This window comes from Puma concolor, chromosome A1, assembly GCF_028749965.1.
Source record: "Puma concolor isolate L17-30 chromosome A1, mPumCon1.1.hap2, whole genome shotgun sequence".
Classification (NCBI taxonomy): Eukaryota; Metazoa; Chordata; class Mammalia; order Carnivora; family Felidae; genus Puma; species Puma concolor.
In genome coordinates this window covers 220,279,799-220,307,614 of record NC_141667.1, presented here as the reverse complement: position 1 = coordinate 220,307,614, position 27,816 = coordinate 220,279,799, and the positions used below count along the sequence as shown (strand labels likewise).

The following is a 27,816-nucleotide window of genomic DNA, read 5'->3' as shown; positions in this document are numbered from 1 at the left end:
TCATAAGCACAAAAATATAAAGTTGTAAAAGTTTAGGAACTTTTACAGCAATTTAACACTGCTGCAACATTTCATTGTATTTTATGAGTATTCATCCTCAATAAATTTGAAGTTTAAAACAAAACAAAACACCTGTTCTTACCACAATTAGTTTAACAGCACTGGCCTAAGGTCACTGTTTCTTTGGGAAAGAGGGGGAAGTTGTAAAAATAACAATCTTCTAATTCTACCATTTCTACTGCAGTTTTTGGCTGGAATCCTTTGATAAAGAGGAAATTTTCCTCATCAACTCTTGGGTTATCTGAAATACAGTTAATATAGGAAAGGCAGGATAAATGCTTGATTCTTTCTCTTTAATTACTAGTGCTCAGAATGGTGAGTTGTATCCTAGCAACTACCAAAGTGACTGATTTTTAAATTTTGTTTAATGTTTATTTACTTTTGAGAGAGAGAAAGAGAGAGCGTGAGCAGGTGAAGGGCAGAGACAGAGGGAGACAGAATCCGAAGCAAGCGCCAGGCTTCACGCTGCCAGCACAGAGTCCAACGTGGGGCTTGAACTCATGAACTGTGAGACCATGACCTGAGCCGGAAGTCAAACATTTAACCAACTGAGCCACCCAGGCACCCCCAGTGACTTTTAAAATGTTATTTTTAAAATTTAAAATGGGTTTTTAAGTATTTAATGTGTTTAAATCAATCACAGTGATTATTCCTTTTGATATCCAAATTGTGCCATTTTTTGGTCAGTGGGAGCTCTTTCAAGTTTGCTCCTATCTTTCTAACACACTTGGTAGTCTTTGATAGCCTTCTTGCTTTCTGTCACAAGATGCCCCAGGTCTGGAGTTAGCCATTTCTCCAAAGGACTATGGTTCCACTTAATGAGCAATAACATTTAGAGACCACAATCATGGCACTAGGAGGTACACACATTTTAACCAATACAGGCTAACCAAACCGATTCTCAAAAAGGCCGGATCAATTTATACAGTATGAGTGTTGATCAATTGATTATTCTAAAAATTTTAACCGATTTGATAAATGAAAAACAGTACTTTATTACCTCCTTAATGTTTTTCTCTAGGAATAGAGAGATTGAACATAATTTCATGTTTACTGGTTTTTCCCTTATGGTTAACTGTCTGTTCATATGCTTTCTCCAATTTCCTATCAGGGGTTTGTTTGTTCATTCACTTATTCATTCTTCCATCAGATTTTTTGAGTGCCTGCTATGCACCAGATGCTACAGAAGTAATGATGAAAAGCTCTGTGATCTCAAGGAGTTTACATTCTAGACAAAGAACTAAGTATATATAATAAAGTGTAAATAATGTAATGAGTAAATTGGTGATACATAATGTCATGGGAAGACATCTAATCTTTATTATTACTATGATTATTTTTTAGGATTCTAATTTTTAATTAATTAATTTTTCCATGAATTGGGAGCCCAGTTTCATCTGGAATTTATTCTGATGTGCCATGAAGATCTAACTTAAATTTTCTAAATAATATCCAATTGTTCCAGAGTCATTTACTGAATAACAAGTCTTTCTTTTACTGGATGACTTCTGACTTACTGACTTAACAATACCCCACATTCTTACAAATACATAAAAATGTTATTTTTTTCTATGCTTATTTGGTCTCTTGATGCAATTGTTAATTCTTCTACCAATGTGTTTTTTTTTTTCCTATAGGTTGACTCTTGATTTTGGCTCAGGTCATGATCTCAGTTTCGTGAATTAGAGCCTCTCAATGGGCTTTGCACTGACCTAGAGGAGCCTGCTTAGGATTCTCCCTCTCTCTCTCTCTCTCCCTGCCCCTGCCCCCACTTGCACTTGCTCTTGCTCTCTCTCTAAATAAATAAACTTAAACAAAATAAATAAATAAAAGAATAAACCAACTCTTGCATTTATGTTTGAAATAAAAATTTTAATGAAATAAATAGAAAATGAGAGAGTTTTGGTGGTAATTTATATGAAAAAGAATCTTGTATTTTAGTGATTTAAAGTGATTGAACTTGTTTTTACAAGGTAATGAAATTTTGTAGATCAGAAGACCAGAATTTCTGGCTTTCTCTGAGAGTATTTTTTTTTTTAATTTTTTTTAACGTTTATTTATTTTTGAGACAGAGAGAGACAGAGCATGAACGGGGGAAGGGCAGAGAGAGAGGGACACAGAATCGGAAGCAGGCTCCAGGCTCTGAGCCATCAGCCCAGAGCCCGACGCAGGGCTCGAACTCACAGACTGCGAGATCGTGACCTAAGCTGAAGTCGGACGCTTAACCGACCGAGTCACCCAGGCACCCCCTCTGAGAGTATTTTAAAATAAGTATCAAACGGGGCGCCTGGGTGGCTCAGTCATTGAGCATCCGACTTTAGCTCGGGTCATGATCTCACAGCTCATGAGTTCGAGCCCCGCATCAGGCTCTGTGCTGACAGCTCGGAGCTTGGAACCTGCTTTGGATCCTGTGTCTCGCTCTCTCTCTGCCCCTAACTCACTCACATTCTATCTCTGTCTCTGTCAAAAATAAATAAACATTAAAAAATTAAAAAAATAAAATAAAATAAGTATCAAACTGTAATGACATCTCTAGTATTTGCAAATGCAAATCATATGCAAAATAGTCAATCTGTAACACTCATAAACCCTAAAAAAACAACAAAAAGAATTCTAGGGGAGCCTGGGTGGCTCAGCTGGTTAAGTGTCCAACTTGTGATTTTGACTCAAGTCACGATCTCATGGTTTGTGAGAGCGAACTCTGCACCAGGTTCCGTGCTGGCATCGCAACCTGTTTGGAATTCTCTCTACCTCACTCCCTCCCTCTCTGCCCCTCCCCTGCTCATGCTGTCTTTCCCTCTCAAAATAAATAAGCATAAAAAAAAAAATTCTACACTGACATTTTTTTTTTTTTGTCAATTTAATATGTAGCTGAAAAGACAAACAAAATAAGGCAATTAACTTAAGAACTTTCTTTATAAAGACACTTTTGTTTTTGAAATTGTTCCCTGGTGGGGCGCCTGGGTGGCGCAGTCGGTTAAGCGTCCGACTTCAGCCAGGTCACGATCTCGTGATCCGTGAGTTCGAGCCCCGCGTCAGGCTCTGGGCTGATGGCTCGGAGCCTGGAGCCTGTTTCCGATTCTGTGTCTCCCTCTCTCTCTGCCCCTCCCCTGTTCATGCTCTGTCTCTCTCTGTCCCAAAAATAAATAAACGTTGAAAAAAAAAAAATTAAAAAAAAAAAAGAAATTGTTCCCTGGTGTAGCACAAAATACTTTCAGGAACTTCCTTTAAACTACTTCTTAAAGGTTTTAGTATAGGTGTTACCTCCTAAAAATAAAGATTATGTGTCACAATGTCAGATTTCCTTTCATACGATTCTACTTTATGCTAAGGAATCTTTACTGAAATGGTAAAAGGAGAAAGAAACACTCAGAAAAATTTAGCCTATTCTCCTAAGTAATTTAGAGCCATTTAAGTATTTGAAAAGCTGAACTGGTACTGAAAGAAATACTGTTTGGGGCACCTGGGTGGCTCAGGTGGTTGAGCATCTGACTCTTGATTTCAACTCAGGTCATGATTTCATGGTTCATGTATCCCTCTCTTTCTCAAAATAAATAAACTTAAAAAAAAATACTGTTACCCTCCACTTTAAAAGAAATAATCTAGGACTGCTGGTTCAGGCAGTAGTGCATGTGACTTTTGATCTCCGGGCTGAGTTTAAGCCCCACATTGGGAGTAGAGATTACTTAAAAATAAAATCCTTAAAAAAAAAATACTCCAGGAAAAATAATTTTTTAGTTAAAAAAATTGCCAACTTGGTAGCTTTTAGTATATTAATAACATACACAAAGACATCTTTTTTTTTTTTTTTAAGTAGGCTTCAGGTCCAACACGGGGCTTGAACTCTTGATCCTGAGATCAAGACGTGAACTGAGATGATTCGAGTCAGATGCTCAACCAACTGAGCCCCCACGTGCCCTATACACAAAGACATCTTAAGCTAAATTTTATTCAAAGACTTGATTACCTAGGGATGTTAACAAGTAAATACCTTGTTAAGAGACTCATGAACCTTTATCCTACATAAAATACTAAAATTTATGACTTTTCAAGTTGATGGGAAAAATTTTTTTTATATATTTTATCTATTCTTATGTCAAATGATTAGAAAGAATAATTCTCTTTCTGGAAATGAAAGCATTGACAACATAAAAAAAATTTAACCTATATACATACAGAAATGTACAGTCTTCTGGAAAGGAGTCTTCATATGATGTAGAAGGCAATGAACCTGATTTGTTTTCCTGTTCATTCTGGTTCACCGATGTATGATCTACATGAAAAAAATACAAACACAAGTATTAAGTATATCAAGTTAAGAATCATTTACTCTAATATCTAAATAATATCTTTATTGATTAGAGATACATGGCGCCCTTAAATCTGCAAACATATGAAAATATCAAGATTAAATTAAAAAATCAGGTGTGAATATTTTCAAAAATATTGACAAAATAAGATATGATCAAGTAAAAGACTTAGGGTAGAAGATACTTCTACTGGAGAAAATCTAGTTTGCCCTGAACTTTATTTGAATTTTAATCAACCTTTAAGGTAAACATCAAGTATCCTTATTTCTGCCTGTATTTTATAGAAAAATAGGGGCGCCTGGGTGGCGCAGTCGGTTAAGCGTCCGACTTCAGCCAGGTCACGATCTCGCGGTCCGTGAGTTCGAGCCCCGCGTCGGGCTCTGGGCTGACAGCTCAGAGCCTGGAGCCTGTTTCGGATTCTGTGTCTCCCTCTCTCTCTGCCCCTCCCCCGTTCATGCTCTGTCTCTCTCTGTCCCAAAAATAAATAAATGTTGAAAAAAAAAAAATTAAAAAAAAAAAAAAAAAAAAAAAAAAAAGAAAAATAACACAGCTCGTACTACAAAAGGTCACAAAATGGAAAATTTATGTTATCTTTTGCTTTCTCATTGTTCCCACTGCTATCTATATTTTTGGAGGGTGGGGTATTTGGGTACCTCTTTTTGTACTTCCACTTGTCTTTTCATATTACTTAGTCTTTCCTATATCTTTCTTCACTTAATTTCTTTTTATTTAAAAAAAATTTTTTTTAACATTTACTCATTTTGAGACAGAGTGTGAGTGGGGGAGGGGCAGAGAGAGAGAGAGAGAGAGAGAGAGAGAGAGAGAGAGAGACATACAGACAGACAGACAGACAGAATCCGATTCAGGTTCCAGGCTCAGAGCTGTCAGCACAGAGCCCAACACAGGGCTTGAGCCCATGAACTGCAAGATCAGGACCTGAGCTTAAACCAGATGCTTAACCAACTGAGCCACCCAGGTGCTCCTGCATTTAATTTCATCCTCTATCTTGTGTTTTTTCTACTTCATCTATTTTTACTCTCTAACATGACTACAATAATAGAAGTAAGCTGTGTGAAAAAAGTTACGGATTCCCTGTTCTTATTTTGAAAAATGATTATGTAGAATATTCTATGTTTGGTTTAAAGATATTTTTTAAACATGTTTTTTCCTATGCATTGAGGACCTTTAAGAAAAAAAGGGATTCTCATCTTGCTTCAGGTTATTAACTTACATTGGTCTTTTACTGCAGATCAATCTTATTAAGAAGAAAAAGTTTGGGGCACCTGGGTGACTCAGTTGGTAAAGTGTCCAACTCTTGGTTTCAGCTCAGGTCATGAATTCACAGTTCATGGGCTCAAGTCCCTCATAGGGCTTTGTGCTGGCAGCAGGGAGCCTCCTTGGGATTCTCCCTCTCTCACTCTCCCTCTGCCTCTTCCTTGCTCACACTCTCTCTCAAAATAAACAAACATTAAAAAAAAAAAAAAGGAAAAAACTTTAAGTAAATAAAAGAATAGTTTAAGTTATAACATGAGGCTACTACCTGGCTATCTGGAAAACAATTATCCCTCTTTAATTATCAAGATAAAGAAAGGTTTAAAATCTGATAGTTGAAAAGAGCTATAATACCTGATTAAAATTAAGTTTTACAAATTAAGCATTTCTGATTTTTCCCAACTAATTTCTTTGCATAAATCATAAAAATCCATACTAACAAATATGAATAGAATAAATGTATATAAACATAATTAAAAATAAAACTTACTGAAACATGGAGATTTTATTTATTTTGAGAGAGAGAGAGAGAACAAACCAGCAAGGAGGGGCAGAGAGAGATGGGGACAGAGAATCTGAAGCAGGCTCTGTGTTAACAGCAGAGAACCTGATGCGAGGCTTGAACTCAAGAACCATGAGATCATGACCTGAGCCAAAATCAGATGTTTAACCGACTAAGCCACCCAGGAGCCCCCAAACGTGGAGATTTTAAAATTAATCATCAGATAAGGGAGGAAAGGGGAAATAATAACTCCTGTCAAGAAAACAGTATCCAATCCTTTGTTTGGGGACATAGCACATATTTACAGTTAGACACAAAGAAAATAAAGGTAATCAGTGGTTTAGGACTCAAGTTGGATATGGGATACCTTGTTTTGACCTTAACATGAAGTCCTTTTGTCTTTCCCCGTTTCAATGTTTTTTAAAAAGTAAATACTAACATGAAACTTTATTACTAGAAAGTTTTTAATCTTTGTTTTGCCAACAATGTCAATTACATAACTCCCCAATTCCCTACTTACAAATATTGCTCTATACCACTGGCAAATATATACTTTTGATAAATTCATTACATTTCAGAGGAACTATATAAAAATAAAAATTGTAATATTCAATATTTCTATTGATAAAATTATCACAAAAAAACCAAAACCCAATTTACTTTGTTAGCGAGAAATAAATTGTTTTAGAATTAGTTCCTCTTTCCACCTCCTGCATTTAAAAGCCTCTTCTTGCAAAACTAGTGTGATCTCTCAAGTATGTTGATTCCAAGTGCTACTGAAAGATACTGAGTAAGGTTGTTTTCTTAAAGAAACTACTCTTGGGGCGCCTGGGTGGCTCAGTCGGTTAAGCGTCCGACTTCAGCTCAGGTCATGATCTCGTGGTTCTTGGGTTCGAGCCTCGCGTTGGGCTCTGTGCTGACAGCTCAGAGCCTGGAGCCTGCTTCAGATTCTGTGTCTCCCTCTCTCTCTGACCCTCCCCCGTTCATGCTCTGTCTCTCTCTGTCTCAAAAATAAATAAACATAAAAAAAAAAAGAAACTACTTTTCTAAAACTATACATTAGCTACTGAAATTGAGAATACTTTTGAATAAGAAAAAGGTTTCTTTAAAATAGACTCATGATGCTAGGCTATATTTTCAGAGATTTAAAACCTTAAGACCCCAAATTATGTAAGTTAAAATTATTATAATTTGTTAAGAATATTTAGCAGCATTAAAATCCAGTAAAGTACCTTCTCAATATTTTAGGAAATTTGAGATAGACTAAGATTTATAGGAGAGTGATTCTGATAAAACAACTTTTTAATTTTATTTTCCTAGTTCTGGTACAGTATCTTTGATCAATTCCTCCGAAACCTAATTTGTTTAGAGTCTGCAAGACTAATGGTCTAATAATCTAGAAATAAAAAAATTTTACACTATCTATGCCAGAATATACCTTTCTAGTATTGTTTTTCACACAAGGTGGGTTTACAGTAGTCTGGGGTCTTAGAATTTTTTGAAGAAGAGACACATTTGTTCATTTCCTAAGAGGCTTAGAAGAGTGTGCATTTCCTATCGCTAGATGGGTAGGACTTTTTATTTAATAGGGACACTGATTTATATAATTTACCAGTACAGGTCTTACATTTTATATTAAATTATCTTTAGGTAATCTCACATAATCTGAACTCAATTAAGCCTGCATCAAGTCAAGAAAATAACAGAATACTCAAAATTGGGATTATTAATGCACATACCCTTTATCAATGTTGAATTGTTACTTATGGTTGCTTCATTCACTAGAATCATTGCTTGGATGTATTCTGTTAAGGAAAGGAAAAATGCATGAAAACCAGCAGCAGCAGCATCATTTTCATTGTGCCAGCTACTGTGCTAAATAATTTATGTACTTTATCTTAATCTTCATTAACTCCTCTGAGCGATTATGATTACCTGCATTAGAAACAGAAATTGAAGCTTAGGAGTTAAACTATTTATTCCAGGTCATTCAGCTAGGAGTTGTTAGAACTGGATTCAAAACTAGATATATCTGACTCATGAAGGAATGAGAAGGAACATTAAAATGAAAAACAGCGCTACTGTTTGGACAAGCAAACAAAAGATTAATGTCATAAAAACATCCACAAAGTATTAAGAAGAGTCCAAATGAAAATTTGCTTGAATATCTTATGTCCTGAAGGAAAGAAGTAAATTTCTACCTAAAAGTCTTCTGTTCTACGACCAACCAGGGTTGAAAACAAAGAAACAGAAAAAATACAAACTTGGCTGATGGAACTGACTGCTGAAATAGAAGGCAAGTTCTGATTAAAGCAGGCAAAATATCGTTACATGTACTTTCGCATTCTTAAAAAACATTAGGTGTCTCTGAGTAACGGGGTGGTGGATAATTTTTCTTATATTTTTCTACTGGTACTAAACGTTGTACAATGAGCAGATATTACTTTTGCAATACCCATCACCCCTCAAAAAGAGATATAAAGAGAAAGCAAAGATAAAATGTGGGGAAAACAAGGGAGCCTGACAGAAAAAGAGATAAACTCAGTAGCTAACATTCAAAGTAATCATTTTCACCCACTTTTACAAAATGTCTATGGCATATGGCAAAAGCGTGTTTTTGTCGAAGCAGAGTACAAACACACACAAAGCAAACAGAACTGATAGGCTCTTAGATAACAAAAGAAACATAGTGGAAACAGCACTGTATTATACTGCCAGTGGGTAACATTTAACATTAAATGTATTAAAAGTTTTTTGTGCTTCATACCTTTATTTGTGGCAGACCCATCTTTAATCTTTTGTTTCAGTGATTGTAACACATTTTGCACTTGTTCAAAGATGGAGTCCACTTTTCCATCATCTTCCAGCTCCATCCAGAAAGTTTTTGCATCACCTATAATAAAAGTGAATAGCTTAAGAGCTCAATTAAAATAGACTGTAATTTCCCCAAGGCATATGTTATAGAGAATCCACGTGGTTTCTAAATCATGTCAAGATTTAATTGGTCTATTTTTTTCCTTGAGGAAAAAGATTTTTATCACTGTTTCTTTATAAAGAATAGCAAAGAATATGACCTAAATATCTTACTCATTTCTGCTAACATAAAAATATGTTGAAAACTTAATGGTACTATTTCTGGTGTCCCTGGAAAACAGAAGGAATGGCTTCATTCTAGGCTGGTGGTAGATGTACGTATAAGCATTTTAAAAGTTTCAGAGATATAACCTCCACTGAGTACAGAAATGGTTTTAGAATGAAACATCTCAAGAATTGGTGAAGTAACTAAATGTCTAACAATAACGTTTTTAAATGTCTTTTATAATTTTTAAATAATTATATGAAGCCAAAATAACGTTTATACTTTTTATAGATAGCTATATAGATGAGCCAATATTTCATATGCCCAGCAAATGAACACCTTAGTCATAAATTCCTAGAGAGAGGTGCCTGGCTGGCTCAGTTGGTAGAGCATGCAACTCTTGATCATGGGGTTGTGAGTTCAAGCTGCATGTTGGGGGTAGAGTTTACATAAAAAAAAAATTTCCTAGAGGAAATAATTCTTTGAAAGCTGAACACAGAAATATGAGAAATACAATTAAACTGGCAAAAGCCAGGGGCGCCTGGGTGGCGCAGTCGGTTAAGCGTCCGACTTCAACCAGGTCACGATCTCACGGTCCGTGAGTTCGAGCCCCGCGTCGGGCTCTGGGCTGATGGCTCAGAGCCTGGAGCCTGTTTCCGATTCTGTGTCTCCCTCTCTCTCTGCCCCTCGCCCGTTCATGCTCTGTCTCTCTCTGTCCCAAAAATAAATAAACGTTGAAAAAAAAAAAAATTTAAACTGGCAAAAGCCAAATCTCACACCCACACCACGTTTAAAAGTAACAAAAATACCTAAAATGTTAAAATTTATTTGTTAAAATGTTAAATGTAAAAACATATAAAATGTTCAAAATTAACAGGGCCTTAAAGAACAGAGACATGATTACTGCACTTTAGAAAGGTCACTTGAGAAGCCATTAGGAGGATTAATAAACAGAGAGCCTAGTAAGCTTACAAAAAATATATTTTCCTTAATAAAAATTAAACCTACATCTCTAGGTTCAGCAGTGGGGTGAGAATAGTCATAAAGGCTTAGGCCTCATAGTCCCAAATCTCCCTGGCAAAGTCACCTTACCCAAAGGGGATCTCTGGCTAATTAGGGATGCTGCCACCATCGCAGTCTCAGAAGGAGTGTTGTTTCCCTGTTGACACTTTGGCCTGATGCCTCCAAGACCAAGCCTACTTTTAACTCCCCATAGGACAGCTGAGACAAGATTTTAAACAAATGCAATGTGAGAGGACACAAAGGATGAAGAAAGAGGTATTAGAGGCAGGAGAAGCCATGCCATGGAGAACCTTTCACTTGAGTTTTATACAAAAGCCTATGGGAGCCACTCAAAAGGTTTAAGCATCTTATATGTGATTAGTTTCTTAAAAGGTCACTCAGGTGGCAGGGGAAAGAGGGAGGAGTCAAGAGTGATTTCTGTTTTTGACTTGGGCAACCATATGCACAGTAATAGTATTCATTGAGATAGGGAATAAAGACAGAAGACAAGTGAGAAATTTAAGTAGGGCAAGTACACTGGGTATACAGGCTCCAGAGTAAGATCTGGTCCAGTTATACGAATTCTGGAGTAAATGGTACACAAATGCTTGAGTAGATGTAATTAAGGACAATGTATACAATGAGAAGAGGGTTTTTTTTTTTAATGTTTACTTATATTCCAGAGAGACAGAGAGACAGAACATGAGTGGGGGAGGGGCAGAGAGAGAGGGAGACACGGAATCCGAAGCAGGCTGCAGGCTCTGAGTTGTCAGCACAGAGCCTGACATGGGGCTCAAACCCACAAACCGTGAGATCATGACCTGAGCTGAAGTCAGACGCTTAACTGACTGAGCCACCCAGGCGCCCCGAGAAGAGGATTTTCTATATATAAGGCATAAGTATAAGAAAAAAGAATCAGGGAGATCAAGAAGGAGCCAACAGGTGGAAGGAAAACCCAGGAGAATAGCATACCAGGAGTCAGTGGAAGAACAGAAGTGGTGATTAACAATCTGGGCTTTGGAGTTCAGATGCATTTGTGTTTGAATCCCAGCACTAGCAGTCATTAAGCTGTGTGACCACATCTATAAAATGGGAATAGTGATAGCATCTAGCTCGCGGAGTTGATGTGCAGATAAGCATGTGGCCTTTATCGAGAAATTACTGTAATTTAACAGGGGACATAGTCTTAAGCACAAGAAATTAATCTCTACTTGTGGAACTTTAGATATCATTTAGCTAAGAGGGAAAAGTATCTTGTGAAGGACCTTCCCAGAATCCTTAAAATCATTTTTTCACTGAGAGATCATCAACAAAAATCACTGCTTTTAGACTAAACTATTCATGAAAGCACTTAATTGGTTGTTACTATGTTTCTTTTCATGAATGAGTTAATACTCCACACTAGGGATTTATCTTTATCTGAGGTGGACATCTAGACGGAAAGGATTTTGAAAGATACTTAGAAATAGCTTCTAGTAGCATTATAATCTTCTGGAATCATCTACAACTCTCACCTGGCCTGAGAAAGCCAGCAGCATCACTGCTTAGTGATGTTGTAAAGACCACAATTAGGATTCATCTGAATTTGTTTTCCAGTGACTATCATTTAAAACTGTGTTCAAAATGTCAATTCATGATACCAAGTTATTCTGATAGGAAATACTTAAATTATCTGAAAAGTGAACAGGGTAAATTATTAGTTTTAGAATGGATTAATGGACACTGGAAATAGAATTTAAGAAAACAAAGCCAATCAGAAAATACTGAAACTGTCTGCTTGTATAATAAACGAAAGTAATTTAGAAATTCATATTTATTTATTCTGGGTTTTTGATATTGTTCTTTATGGTATCATTATTTCATATGGCTAGTTTTAATTCTCATTTAAATGGTTCTTATTCCTCATGTCTTCCCTCTTGATCATTTTTGTCTTCTCAGTATGGGAATTTTTAACCACAGTAATATTAAGAAAAAAAAAGGTAACTGATTTATCTGAAAAATGAAATTAACAGATCCAGTTAATAACTTTTTTGAAGAGGCTAAATGAATATCACATGGAGAAATAATTGAGTCATTTCATTTCAACTGTATGCCATCTAGATGTTTACCACAATGTAAATAATTTTGGTTTCTTGCTCCTTTTCTTTGTACTGTATGTATGTTTGAGATTATAATCTAATACTGTAAATATTTCAGTCTATTGCACTAGAAAACACTTACAAGGAATAAATCCTTGAATTGAAAATCAAATCAGTATACTAATATTGCTACTTGCCTGTAGAAATGAAGAATACCATCTCATTATTCTACTGTTTGTCCTAACTTGCTCCCTTAGCTAGATATGACTATTGCAGGGACATAATCACTAAGTGGGAAGTATAGTTGCTTTGGAAAGAAGAAAGACAAATTATATAGTTACATTATATTGTGTCTCTCAATCTCCCTTGACATACACTGTCTATGTAAAAAGGCAATACTCAAGAATCACAGCTAGATGAGTTATTTGCTAGACACCTGTTTTTGGAGTATTAACGAAGTACACCGATATTAGGATGGATATATATATATATATATATACACACACACACACACACACACACACATACATATATATATCCATCCCTACACACACACACACACACACACACACACACACACACACACACACACACACACCCCCTGGAGGTGCTTCAAGGCATTGGTCTAGAGGATCTCTATGATGTCTTTGAGTCTGTGATTAGCAAAGTGTGATCTATGAGCCCTTGGGGTCCCCAAATCCTTTCAGAGAATATGCTAGGTCAAATTATTTTAATAGTAATACTAAGACATTATTTGCTCTTGGTCGGCCGCTTAACCGATTGAGCTACCCAGGCACCTCTGCAAGTACACTTTTTAATTTAGAGATTTTTAAGTATCTTGTAGATGAAGTGCATACACTTACCCATTCTTTTTCAGACACTTCATGGCTTAAATTTTAGAGTCAGTTTAGAGTTCCCCATACTGGCGTTTTCTTTCCTTTTTTTTTTAAGTTTATTTGTTTTGAGAGAAAGAAGGGTGCAAGCATGTGAAGGGCAGAGAGAGAGAGAGGGAGAGAGAGAATCCCAAGCATGCTTCGTGCCATCGGCATGAGCTTGAAGTGGGGCTGTACCTCATGAACCCTGAGATCATGACCTGAGCCGAAACCAAAAGATGACACTTAACTGACTGAGCCACCCGAGCACCCATGGAGCTTTATTTTCAAGTTGTGTTGAATATGTATGTGAATTTTTATAACGTTGGCATTATTCCATTGAATCTTACAGTTAATCTTATTATATCTATTTATTGATATAGAATATTTACTTATATATTCTACAATGCTTTTCAATGGAGTTTTAAAGGATTTAAGGAGTTGGGGCGCCTGCGTGGCCCAGCCAGTTGAGCATCTGCCTTCAGCTCAGGTCATGATCTCATGGTCTGTGGGTTCAAGCCCCATGTTAGGCTCTGTGTTGACAGCTCAAAGCCCAGAGCCTGCTTTGGATTCTGTGTCTCCCCCTCTCTCTGCCCCTCCCCTGCTCCCACTCTGTCTCTATCAAAAATGAATAAATGTTAAAAATTTAATGAATAAAAAAAAGACATTATTTGCTCTCTTTTTTTTTCTAGAATGACTTTAACTGATGGTACAAAAGCATTGGTGAGTAAAAGTCAGTATGTCTTAGCATGAATCAAAGGGATGGCACCAAGCTACCAGTAAATTTTCTAGTATAGTACCAGTATATTTTTCACCATCAATTTCACTTAAGAATATCCTTAATAAAGCAATATAAATGGTTACCACAGTACAATGGCTGTCTCAAGCAAAAGCACTAGTGAGACTGTTTGAATTACAGGCCAAACCAGCTAATTTTTTTCATGGAAAACTATTTTTACTTAAAAGTACTAATAAAAATTATAGTATTTTTAGACTTGGGTGTTTAACACACATTTTCTTGAAAAAAAAAAAAAAAAAAAACAAAAAAAAAAAAAAACAAAGTGAGCCTACCACCTGAAGTTCAATATTGACAGCATTTGTTGCTAATGATAAAATTCACACTACCAAGTTAAAATTGGAAATTTGTAAACTTTACATGTGCTCTGGTAAGCCTGATAGCTTCTCAATAATTAGTCACTTTTCAAGGAAATGGGTAGCAATATTAACAAATGTGATTTTTTAATATTGTATGATGAATTGTGTCAATATCTGGAAAATCTGCATGATTCATTGAACCAATATTTTCCAAGTGGCCAATGCATATTTATAAAATCATAAAACACCTATTCAATGTGCAATAGATTTTCTGTAACAGAGTGTTAAAAAACTCACAGATATGTGTTCAAATTTCACACTACAACTGACCTGGAAGGAGTAACTACTTGTTGAGTTTTATAGTTGTATCCAAAAAAAAAGTCCACAATTAGCTGAAAGGCTATTAATACTCTTCCTTTTTTCAACTTTTTGTCTGCGTGAAGCTTCATTTTCTTTATACATTTCAACCAAAGCAACATATCACAATAGACTGAATGCAGAAGGTACCTGTGACTCTATACTGATATAAATAAATGACTGAATAAATACATAAATGGGAGAAAGGAGCTAAATCTCCCTTGGAGAAGAATTCCAAATAATTAATGTAGATATTCCATTCTCAAAGATGGGGAGCATAATCCCCATTCCTTGAATATGAACTATATATGGGGATTTCCTATCAAAAGTACAGCAGGGAAGGAAAGGGAGAGAAAAAAGTAATTTACAGTGGAGAAACATAACACTATGTCTGACATAACACTATGTCAGCCAGGTGATCAAGCTCAGTATCAATGAGAGAGAAAGCATGTTGATATCATGTACTCTTGGCATAATGTGGTAAAAATGGCACTTTACCATTATGGTCTTCTTCCCAAAACTCGTAACCCCAGTCTAATCATGAGAAAAATAAATAAAACAATAATTCCAGTAGAGGGGTATCCTACAAAATACTTAGATGCAAAATACTACAAAATAAAAAACAAGTCTGAGCAACTGTTATATCCAAGAGGACCCTATGGAGATATGACAAGTAAATACATGTGGGATACTGGAACAGAAAAAGACATCAGGTAACAACTAAGGAAATATGAATAAACTATGGACCTCAGTTAATAATAATGGTTCATTAATTGTAACAAATGTACCAGACAAAAATAAGATGTTAATCATCAGTAAAAGTGGATGTAGAAGATATGGGAACTTTCTGTACTATCCTCTCAATTTTTCTTTAAAAAGTAAATCTAAAAGTGTTTTAAAAAGTAAAGAATAATTTTACAAAAGTACATTAAAGAACTGACTTAGCTTTACAGATACACAATTATCGACTATCAAAATGTTGGCTACATGAGAATAAGTCCTAAATTCCTTCAAATGTAGAACCGTCACTTGCAGTGAAAAACCTTGAAAATTCCACAATTTGGCTAAATTAAGTAGTCTACATACTTTTAAACATAACATTTAACAATGGTTTTCCAAACCTACCATTTTTTTCTCCCATCTTTTGGTGTTGTTTATAAACAAAAGTCTTCAAAATTAACTTTATCAATGGACTGAAATCACTTTGATAGGAGAATATAACTGGAATCCAACTGTGGTATCTATGAAATTTGTAGTTCTCAGAGAAAACACATCATTATGGCATTCTAAGCCCAATGTTCTTGGATACTTGAATTTTCAAATGTAACTGTGGTTGAAGAAACTTTGAAAAATGACTGCTAGTCCAACCTGATGACAAGTCCATGCAATTTCATCAAGCAAGTATTTATAGTCATATCAGATCATTGACAATATCTTTTTAAAAACAAAAACCAACTCCATCTTTTGGTCCATGGATGCATGAAACATTCTGTAAAGAAAACAACAAAGATTGGTATATATTTGTAAGGAATAAAATATATATAAGCAAAAAAAGACTGTTATAACAATGTCTCTATCTTTTAAAATAGCATAAACTATTATAGAAACAAGAATACATATTAACTGGAAAAATGTGTAAAATATCAAAATTATGAAATTACAGAGAAATTAAGTATCACCCATATTTAAAATACTGTCAATTAACATAAACTATACCCATTTTTTTACTTAATTTTTATTTTATTTTATTTTTTTAATGTTTATTTATTATTGAGAGACAGAGAGACAGAGCATAAGCATGGGAGGGGCAGAGACAGGAGGAGACACAGAATCAGAAGCAGGCTCCAGGCTCTGAGCTGTCAGCACAGAGCCCGACACAGGGCTTGAACTCATAAACCACGAGATTGCGACTGGAGCCAAAGACGGACACTTAACCAACTGAGCCACCCAGGTGCCCCATTTACTTTTTTAACTTTTTAAATTTTTAATAAATACTTTATAAAAACTTTTAAAATGGGGATAATAGCACTAACTACCTCAAAGGCATGTTGTGAGGATAAGAGTTACTTAGAATGGTGCCTGGCACATACAAAGGACTCAATAAACACTAGCAATTATTATTATTCTTTCAATATATATATACTTTAAAAATAAATTTTGGATTTTAGTGTATACAATTTCTTAATAATCTTCTACTGGTAACATATCTTGCACTTTTCCCCTCATTAATATTTTTCTATAATATGACTTTTAAGTGGCTGTATAATGTACTTTGGTCAATAAGCCACATATTATAGTACATTCAAAACTTTTAGTAATTAAATTTTAATAAATTATTAATTAGTACCGTAAATAAACCTCTATATTGGGGATTTAGATTATTTCCATTTTTTCAATATGATAAATGCTGGAATATACTTATGCATATCTCTGATTATTTCCTCAAGAATACACTTAGAGATGGAACTAATAGGTCAAAAAGTAATCAATAATTCTCAGTCTCAAGATATTAATCAACATATGATAAATTCTGCTCCCACTCCCACACCAAACCCAAATGTCAGATTTTTTAAAATTAAAAAATATAGTCATGCTAAAGACAAAAAGGGAATTTTCTATGGACCAAGTCTGTGAGACCTCCCTAGGGAAAAGAAACAGATGGGAAGCTGAAGAGATAATGCCAACCACCATCATAACACAGCAAATCCTCTCAGAGAAGATGAATGCACAACTCAGAGTCATCAAATACCCAAGGAAAGCTACACCATCAAAAAGAGACTTAACAAGCCCACCGAAAGATGGGCTTAACGTCAAGAGGAAAACAGAGCATCCTGAAAATTATTTTAAAACAAATGTTATTAAGGCACCTGGGTGACTCAGTTTGTTAAGCATCATGATCTCATGGCTTGGGAGTTTGAGCCCCACTTCGGGTTCTGTGCAAACAGCTAAGAGCTTGGAGCCTGCTTCAGATTCTGTCTTGGTCTGTCTGTCTGTCTGTCTCTCTCTCTCAAAAATAAACATTAAAGGGGCACCTGGGAGGCTCAGTCAGTCAGTTGAGCGTCTGACTTCAGCTCAGGTCATGATCTTGTAGTTCTTGAGTTAGAGCCCTGCATCTGGCTCTGTGCTGACAGCTCGCTCAGAGCCTAGAGCCTAGAGCCTGGAGCCTGCTTCGGATTCTGTGTCTCCCCTCTCACTGCCTTTCCCCTGCTCACATTCTGTCTTTCACTCTCAAAAATAAACACAAAACAACTTTTTAAAAAATGTTAAAAAAATTAAATGTTATTGCATTTAACATCCTCGAAGAGCTAAAGAAGGAAATCTCATCCATGAAATAACACAATTTTGAAAAATAACCAATTAGGTATCTTGGATATAAAAATAGTTGTTGAATAAACTCAATAGATAATTGAATAACAGCATAAACTCAGATGAAGAGCCAGTAGTAAGCTGGAAGACTGAGTTGAGTAATTCACTCAGAACGCAGAGGAAATAAGAGGAATAAAACAGAGAGAATGAAGAAGAGGCAATAATGACCAAGAATTTCTCAAAACTGGAAAACATACAAGCTCACTAAGGGTCCACTGGGTACCAAGCAGGATAAAATACACACTACTAGACAAACTGTGGATAAACTTTAAAATATCAAGAATAAAGACAGTCTTAGAAGCTTCCAGAAAATCTAGATTATCTAAAAGAAACACATATCATACTGGTAATCAGACTTCTTACCAGAAATGTCAGAGGCAGTAAGTTAAGGCAAAATAAGTCTGAGCACAGAATGCCATTTCACCCAAGCTATACTTCAACAGAGAAGGTTAAAAAAAGAGACTTTTATAGACATTCAAAAAGCCAAATAGAGACTCTCTGAAAGAGATAAAGAAGTACCATAGTTGATTAAAAAAACTAACCTAGACTGAGGTATAAGAAGCAATAATGAGCAAATGACTAAAACACATTAATGCTAAAGACAGATTAAAAATGGGTTTTAATAATAAGTGAAACAAAAATGATAGAAATAGCCATAGGAAGTTGTATTCTTTTATAGAAGGGGGGTGGGAGGGGATCACTGCAAAAGTAGAGAAAGTAAAGTAGAAGCATGTCAAGTTCTTCTTCATAGGGAGAATATTAATACTAATTAAATTTGGATCTTGTTAGGAAAATATAAATTTAAGAACTATGCTGAAAATATAAAGGTAATATATATTTTTTATTTTTTTTAAATAAATTCAAGATGAGTCAAAGAATTTAAATAAAAAAATTTTTTTAATGTTTATTTACTTTTGAGAGTGTGCGCGTGTGTGCGTGCCTGTGTGTGTGTGTGTGTGTGTGTGTGTGTGTGAGCAGGGCAGGGGCAGACAGAGAGGGAGACACAGAATTTGAAGCAGGCTTCAGGCTCTGAGCTGGCAGCACAGAGCCCAATGCGGGGCTCGAACTCACAAACTGCAAGATCATGACCTGAGTCTAAGTTGGGCGCTCAACTGACTGAGCCACGCAGGCACCCCTAGAGGTAATAATATATTTTAAAAAACATGTAGAACATAGAAAACTTGGGGCCAACCTCAATTAGAAAATGGAAATGGGAGGGGCGCCTGGGTGGCTCAGTTGGTTGAGCGTCGAACTTCAGCTCATGATCTCATGACTCATGGGTTTGAGCCCCATGTTGGGCTCTGTGCTGACAGCTCAGAGCCTGGAGCCTGCTTCAGATTCTGTGTCTCCTTCTCTCTCTGCCCCTTCCTGGCTCTCCCTCTCTCTCTCAAAAATAGACAAACATTAAAAAAAAAAAAAAAAAAAAAAAAAGAAAGAAATGGAGGGGCACCTGGGTGGCTCAGTCAGTTAAGCGTCTGACTTCAGCTCAGGTCATGATCTCCCAGTTTGTGGGTTCAAGTCCCGCATCTGGCTCTGTGCAAATAGCTCAGAGCCTGGAGCCTGCTTCAGATTCTGTGTCTCCCTCTCTCTCCTCCTCCCCCACTCACGCGCGCTCTCTCAAAAATAAACATTAAAAAAAATTTTTTTAAATAGAAATGGAAAAATAAGATATAAAAGACACAAAGAGAAGTACGGTAAATAAGAGGACAAGGAAAAGGCCAAATTGTTAATCACAAAAAAGGTGACTGTGTTAATCTTACTTACTAAAGGACTCTCAAACTGGATTGTAAGCAAAGCCTAGTTATGATATTTTAAAATAAGAGACCCACTTAAATTACACAAAATGTCATCAAAAGCTTGAAATAACACTATGTGAAAAAAAATATACCAGCAAATTTAAGAAATATTCTTATCAAACAAAATAGAATTTAATATGAAAACCAATAGAAGAGACAAAGAGAAATATTTTACACTGACAGAACAATTCACATGTGTATCTGACTGAAATTACTGACTTAATACCAAATAGGCTCAAGAAGCAGAAATCCCAGTTAGAGGCAAAAATATAAAAAAAGCTAAAACAACAGTGAAAGATCTTACCAGAGCTACACACCACGTATCTCTACCTCATTCCCATTTTACTAGGTCTGTTAAGTTTTATAGATATATTCTACAAAACTTTCAAGGAATGAATAATTTCTATCATATACGAACTGTTCCAGGGCAGGAAATATATGGGAAGCCACTTAACCTTTTTTTTTTTTTTAACATTAGTATAACCTTGGCATGTAAGAAATTCAAGGTCAAAAGCACTTAGGGGTATAGAAGCAAATATAGTTAAGTAAAAATATACCCAGTAAAGTATATTACCAAAATAAAATTTATCCTAGGAATACCTAAAAAGTTTAACATTGGAAAGTTTATCAATGTAAATTCCTACATTATCATATGAATGGAAAAACCAACATCTGAGATGCAGAAAACAAAACAATTCAATGAAAGTCAGCAACTATTCTGGAGGCTGGGAGATGGGGGACTCTTAGCAAACTACCAATAAAAGAGAACTTCTTTAGGCCGATAAATACTCTCTACTAAAACCTAGCAAGGAACATCATACTTAATGATGAAACCTTAGAAGCATTTTTATTAAAGTTAGGCACAAGGATGAGGACACTTGCCACCACTGCTCTTATTCACTATTGTACTGATGTCTGTGACAAATGCATAAGATAAAAAAACACCTAAAGATTTTAAAGGAAAACAAGATCTACCTGTAGAATAAACAAAAACAAAATAAAGTTAAAAGACAAGGAAAGAGCTGAGAGAAAAGACTTGTAATCTATTTTAACAATAGTAACAAAAAGGGTACATAGCCAGAGACATTGAAGAAAATTTTATTTATTTTTTTAATGTTATTTATTTTTGAGAGAGAGAGTGTGTGTGAGAAGGCAAGTGGCAGAGAGAAAGGGAGACAGAATCCAAAGCAGGCTCCAGGCCCTGAGCTGGTCAGCACAGAGCCTGATGCAGGGCTCGAGCTCATGAACCGTGAGATCATGACCTGAGCCAAAGTCAGAAGCTTAGCCGACTGAGCCACTCAGGTGCTCTGACACCGAAGAAATTTTTAAAAATTGTATAGGATATAATAAAGAACTCTTTAAACCATTAAGAAAAAGATGACTCAACAGAAAAATGGGTAATTTTTAAAATAAATTATAGAAATTTACATAAATTATAGGTTAATAAACATGAATAGGTACTGCAACCTTACTTAATCAGAGAATGAAAACTTTTTTTAAAAAATGATTATTAATTTCACCCATCACATGGACAAAAAGAAGACAGTATCTCGTGTTGTTCTAAAAAAATTTTTTTTTAATGTTTATTTTTGAGAGAGAGTGAGAAAAAGAGATGGACAGAGTATGACCAGGGAAGGGGCAGAGAGAAAGAAGAGAATCAGAAGCAGGCTCCAGGTTCTGAGCTGTCATCAGCACAGAGCCTGATGAGGGCTTCGAACCCACGAACCCTGAGATCATGACCTTAGCAGAAGTCAGACACTCAACTGACTGAGCCACCACTCAACTGACTGAGCCACCCAGGCACCCCATCGTGTTGGTCTAGACTGTAGGAAAATTGAACTTTCAAAACCTCTTTTGGGATGTGTAAATTAGTAGAGGTATTTTGAAGACAAATTTGTCAAGACCAACTAAAATTAAAAATGTTCACAACTTAAAACCAAGCAATCCCACTTTTAGGTATATATCCTTGAGAAATAGCACATGTACACAAGATAATACATACCAGGATTTCCCTGCAGCATTGTCTATAAGGTGAAAAACTGGGAACAACCAATGTCCATCAAAAAGAGAATGGCAAATAAAATGTGCTATATAGTACCTATCAAACAAGATATGACTTAATATAAAAAACCAGTAAGAGACAAAAATAAATATTTTACATTAACAGAACAATTCAGCCATACACTAAAACACTACCCAGCATGCATAAAAAATGAGGCATAAATTATAAGCTATAAATAACGTGTACAGACTTCAAAAACACTGTCAAATGAATAAAGCTACAAAATAATAGAGTATGCCACTATCACCATTTTTGAAAAACTACAAATGCATACATGAACGTATAGAGAATGTTAAGTATAAAAAAAGACTTGAAGGTTCTGCACCAAAGTGTTTAGTATGGGGTAGTGAAGGGAAACTCAGGGATTGTGCTATCTGTAAGGTTCTAATTTTGCAAAAGGAGAATGTTAATAGTGTACTTAATGTAAAACTTAAGTATAAAAGTCCGTTTTACAGGCTTTTGGAGCACGCTGCCACACTACTCTCTAAAAAGGTTCTACCAACTCCTATTTCCATCTACAGTACACAAGCAGACTAATAGTTTTTTAAAGAAAAGCTCTCACCGCTGTTGTTCATACCCTGTGAAATTTTAAAAATTACTGAACAGTAAAGCATGTTTAGTGAAGAAAATTTGCAAAATATAAAACATAAAGAAGAAAAGTTAAATCACTCTATTTCGCTTCAACTTATGGTTGCCTTGGTTTTGAAAAACAGGCTGTTTATGAAACTGTGACCATTTCTTCTCTATTTCTCATTTCTTAATTACGATGACAGTAATAAAGTTTATTGAGTATAAACCATGTGTCAGGCACACTTCTACATACTTGACTTAATAATCTGCGTAACAATCAGGAGAGAAAACCAGCATGCACGTTTTTGAAGAGGATGCTAAAGTGTGTCACACGGTGACAGCGACAAAAAATAAGGAAACAGGCAGGATGATTTCAGAGCCTGTTTTTTGTTTATTTGTTTGTTTGATTATTCCACTCTACCTTTTGGAAGTTACCTCTTTGCCTCATACAGAACTCACTGCAGGTTTCCACATAATGAGGAGCACAGTTCATTAGCCACTGTTCCTTATTTTACTTAATGGGTAATTACTTATTGGGTTGTGGTTGATGAGAGTCAGGTGCCTTTAGGATCTGATCTCAATTACGTGATCTTGGACAAATGATTTCTACTTATTTAGGGCTCGTGTAAGTCTTACCTGTGAAATGGGTCAGTGGTTAAACCTTCATATTCTGCTTCTGGATTTTATACTGCAGTCCATTTTTCTGCAGTCCCTTTTACAGCCTCTGGTTCCCAGCTGCTTAGGAGTCACCTCACATTTAAGGTGTGCACTCGGAGACAGAAACTGAAACGGGGGTTGAGAACTCAAAATGCCCGCGGTCCCTTCTACAGCCTGGGACCGCAGGTGGGTAAAAGAAAAAAGGAGGTTGCAAGGGCTGGGGTCCACTTGGCCGAGGGTTCCGCCGCGTTCCCAGGTCTCAGGCCAAAGGAGCTGTCAGGGGGCCACCCAAGGCCGTGCCTCGGCTCCACTGGCTCCACTGCTTTATTCCGCCCGCCAGACCTGAAGGCTGCGCTGGGCCCGCTCCGTTGGCGAGGCTGGGTTTCCCCGCGGGTCGGGCTCTTCTCCGACCCCACGCCACCAAATCACACGACCCCAGATGCTCCCAGGCCAGGAAGTACTTCACCATTTACTAGACCTCACCTCTGCAACAACTGTCCCGCCTCGCCTCAGGCGGGGAAGGAGGACCGCCCAATCTCTTTCGTCCAGGCCTTCCTAACGCTAATCCTAAAAGGGAGGAGTCGTTCACCGAAAGCTCCCCCTACTCGGCCAGGAGCCCATTGGTTGGACACCCTACTGGGTCCACACCTCTGAGGATCCGCGCGCTTATCGCCGGCAGCGCGGCGGCGCCGAATCGCGCCGCCTCCCGATTGGCTGTCAGCGCTCTCGGCTTGTCTCGCGCTCTCTGGCTGGGCCAATGGGGATATCTGCAGTCGAGAGGCCAGCATCGTTGGAGTGGTGGCGCAGCTGTTTCCTCCGGTAGGTGTTCTGCTGCCATCTTGTGTGTGGCTAGGACTGGGCTTCTTGGAGGTTGGAAACTTACTTAGCGGCTCCAGGTGTGGAGGGGTCCTGAGGGAGCAATGGAGGCGAAGAGGGGTCGGAGGGAATACACCTGGTGCCTTCCTCACTTACCTGAAAGGGAGAGGTTTTCTTGGGCTGAGTCTCAGCCCTGGCTAGAGAGAGTGATGAATGGTGGTTCTGGTGGGGCGGGGGAGATCCCAAGCTTTGGTTTCTTCGTCATTGTGAGGGCTCTGCTGCCTTAACACTGATTCCTTGGGTGCCAGAGAGCTACACCCATAATCTTTGTCTCGGAAGACTGACCATCAACTCTCCTAAGGAGGTTGTCTGATGGATTGATTCAGAAAGGAAGAAGGCTGGTTATTAATAGAAGGGGAAAGAGGGAGATGCCTCACCACTATCCTCAGGTTAGAAAGAGACATCTTTATTGTCTGCCGTTTGCGAGGGAGTGACTGCTAAAGTGTTGGTTCTTGTCATTAGTTACCCTCTGACTAAGGCCATCCTTTGGTAATAGTAGGCGTCTAGTTCTGCGTTTGGGCAGTTTTATATATTGGTATGCAGCCAGCATTCCTGCATTGGTCTTTTTTTAAATCTAGAAAGTGGTGGTCTTTGCAGAAACAGGGGAAGTGAAGGAAGAACTTTGGTAAATCTTTGTTTCGCTGGTTACGATCTGTTGAAGCTTTAGGAATTTCTTGGTCTGCCTTGACTTGCTTGGTTGCTTTGTCAGGGACAAGGAGGCGTTTGTAAGGAAAAGCACCTTCTGAGCTCTTTATGGGGTGGGAGGAAGAAAAGAATTACCTCCTTTTCCTGATCTTTTTTTGTTTTTTTTTTTAATCGAAGTAGAAAGCACGCATTAGCTTTCATTTTGGAGGAAAATTTATCAGATCTGAAAACCTAGCCGATAAAAGGCTAATATTTTTGATGAGAAGTTTTGACATGCATTAGACCAAAGCAGAGATACTTGCCTTATTACCTTGGGTTTAGTTTTCCAGTTACCCAAGGTTAACTGATGACTCAACCTAGTCAACAGCAGTAAAACAATGGAATGATTAAAAACTAATTTTCTTTTTAAGATTTGCTTTTTAAATCTTAAGCCTAAGTTTCAAGAGTTCAATAATTTAGTGTTGAGTTGATGGCTAAGGTACTTGTTAATACCAGCTATCATAAAGTAGCTAAGAAAGATCAGTGGCTAAAAAACATAAAGAGCACGTAATGGCAGCTCAGTACTTGTTTGCCGAAATTTTTGTATAGCATTCTCATGTAATAGCATCTGGTATATGTTCAGAAGTATAATTGTTGAATGAAAAAATAATGCAGTAATTGGAAGGTGTGGACATACATTTCTTTTTAGCCTAACTGAAAAATAATTTTTTAACCTGCTTTCTAGAATACTTGATTGTCAGTTCTCTGAACTAAATTTATTTGTTGCTTCCAGTTTATGCATACAAATAATGTTATGGAGAGGTTCATAATCCTTTTTTGTGAGGTCTTTTTATGAAATCTTAATACAGAGAAATTTAGAAATGAAGATGAGCCCTTAAGTAATAATGCTCTATTTGCCATTTTTTTTGAAAGCAGTTTCAGTAAATGAATACCAAACTTACCAGTGCTTTAGATCTCTTCTGCTTAAGAATTTCTAGTTTCTTTTTACCACTGCTTAAAGTCAAAATACTGCACCTGTAAGTTTACTTTATTGCTTGATATATGTTCTGTAATTTTTAAATAATAAACTAGGTAAGTATGAGATTTTTCTTTGAAGAATACAGTTCTCTAAATTTCATAATGTATAATTTGAAGATCCTTACAGATTTTTTTAAATAGTACTTTTGCATGAACAATGCTAAGTGATTTTAAGTACAAGTGATTTAACTTCCATTGGTATGTTAAGGATTATTTTTCGGGGCTCCTGAGTGGCTCTGTCGTCCGACTTCGGCTCAGGTCATGTCTTGGAGTTTGTGAGTTCCAGCCCTACGTTGGGCTCTGTGCTGACAGCTCAGAGCCTGGAGCTTGCTTCGGATTCTGTGTCTCCCCCTTTTTCTGCCCCTCCCATGCTCATGCTCTGTCTCTCTCAATAATAAATAAACATTAAAATTTTTTTTAAAAAAGGATTTTCATTGCAATCTCATAATATATATATATACACAAGTGTAGATTTTTTTCCCCATTATCAATTGATGCATGCTGTTTAATTAGAAAAAATGTAGTAACACCTTTGAAATGAATATGGTATTTTGTGGCAGAATATAGAGTAAATCTACTTATCTTCATAAAAAAATCAATAAAAACTGCTCTCAACCTGTTTGGAGTTATTGCATTTGATATTTTAGAAATCTAAATGATTTTATTAGTGAAGTTTTTGGGGTGTAAGCACTTTTAAATAAAAATAACATTTAAAATATGATAGATTTTTCCACCTCATTAACTTAAAAACCAAATTTGCATAAGTCATCTCTTTTTAAAATTATTTTTGAAGTACTACTTGAAATACCTTTTTATGCTTTGCAGTAATTTTGATCATACAAATGTTACTTTGGGGGAACATTTTGAGATTAATTTTCAGAAATATTTCTATATTCCTCATTAATTGGTGCATTTTGCCATCACTTTTCTAGTCTTTAACAAAATGGTTCATTATGGGGATAAATGTGCCTAAAAATAAAAAATGATTTAAAACCGTATGAAGATCAAAATCACCATTGAAGTTTGTGGTGTTCTGTTAATGAAATGATTGAATGCCTGAGTCATGAGGATGACCGTTAACTACAAAAAATGCTTGTGAGATAAAACATGTGGGACATTCAGATTATTTCATTTAAAGAGAAAATGTTTCTTTTTAAAAGGAAACATTTGAAGTATATATTTAGCCTTTTTTAAAAGAAATTGAAAAACTATAATTTTGCCTTTACTATGACTTCTCCCTTTGTAATAATCTCATTTGTTTCTGCTGTTTAAACTATAATTTTTGTGGGGGCACCTGGGTGGCTCAGTCGGTTGAGCGCCCAACTTCAGCTCAGGTCACGATCTTACGGTTTGTGAGTTCGAGCCCTGCGTCAGGCTCTTTGCTGATGGCTCAGAGCCTGGAGCCTGCTTCGGATTCTGTGTCTCCCTCTCTCTCTGCCCCTCCCCCACTTGTGCTCTGTCTCTGTCTCTCAAAAATAAATAAATGTAAAAAAATAAAAATAAATAAAAAACTATAATTTTTGTGCAGATAAGCCATAATTCTATGTCAAATTCTGTTCTTTTAAGCTCTTAGCACTCATTTCTCATAGATTTTTGGACAGCTAGATCTACTCAACTTGTATGCAACTCAACATCTTTTATGTTTCCTATCTTGATTAATGGTGTAGTTATCTTCTGAGTGGATCAGATTTAAAACTTCAAATTCTTGGGGCACGTGGGTGGCTCAGTCAGTTAAGTGTCCGACTTTGGCTCAGGTCATGATCTCACAGTTTGTGGGTTCAAGCCCCGCGTCGGGCTCTGTGCTGACAGCTCAGAGCCTAGAGCCTGCTTTGGATTCTGTGTCTCCTCTGTCTCTGTCCCCCCCGCCCCCCGCATAAATGAACATTAAAAAAATAAATAAATAAAACTTCAAATTCTTCCCTCTCCCTTTTGCCCAACTCTACAATCTGTAGCTTCAACCTCCAAAATCACTTTCCTCTTTTTTCTACTTTCATTGCCACTGCCTACTGTAGGTCCTCTTTTTCTTAACGTTTTATATGCCACTGTATTTTTGACAAAGCCTTCACTTCTCAACTTCGAATTTGTGTTAGTTAAGATGTACGTTTGTGACATTCTATATGTATGTACTGTGACAACCTAAAAAATAATTGTGGCCCCCAAGTTTTTTAATAAAGTTATTTTATTTTAAAAAATTACAAAT

At 36.5% G+C, this 27,816-nt stretch overlaps 2 protein-coding genes across 13 annotated transcripts in view; one reads left to right on the top strand and one right to left on the bottom strand.

The window, feature by feature from the left end:
* SETDB2 (SET domain bifurcated histone lysine methyltransferase 2) overlaps positions 1-23,763 on the bottom strand; it is a 58,903-nt gene extending 35,140 nt beyond the window's left edge. For 2 of the 6 annotated variants that reach the window (XM_086712227.1, XM_086712255.1), the window contains exons 1-6: positions 23,058-23,761; positions 21,792-21,887; positions 15,753-16,116; positions 8,912-9,037; positions 7,884-7,949; positions 4,237-4,333 (exon numbers count right to left, since the gene is read on the bottom strand). In XM_086712227.1, coding sequence (XP_086568353.1) covers positions 4,237-4,333; positions 7,884-7,949; positions 8,912-9,037; positions 15,753-15,768 — 305 coding nt within the window. In that variant the 5' untranslated portion in view covers positions 15,769-16,116; positions 21,792-21,887; positions 23,058-23,761. Of the gene's footprint in view, positions 1-4,236; positions 4,334-7,883; positions 7,950-8,911; positions 9,038-15,752; positions 16,117-21,791; positions 21,888-23,057 lie in introns of all 6 variants that reach the window. The other 4 variants (XM_086712262.1, XM_086712248.1, XM_086712233.1 and 1 more) reach the window with 4 other exon arrangements.
* A 23-nt stretch (positions 23,764-23,786) lies between these two features.
* Positions 23,787-27,816, top strand: part of CAB39L (calcium binding protein 39 like) — a 132,244-nt gene continuing 128,214 nt past the window's right edge. For 5 of the 7 annotated variants that reach the window (XM_086712329.1, XM_086712348.1, XM_086712359.1 and 2 more), the window contains exon 1: positions 23,787-23,897. The gene's annotated coding sequence lies outside the window, so the exon portion shown is untranslated. Of the gene's footprint in view, positions 23,898-24,029; positions 24,344-27,816 lie in introns of those variants that run through there. The other 2 variants (XM_086712335.1, XM_086712342.1) reach the window with 2 other exon arrangements.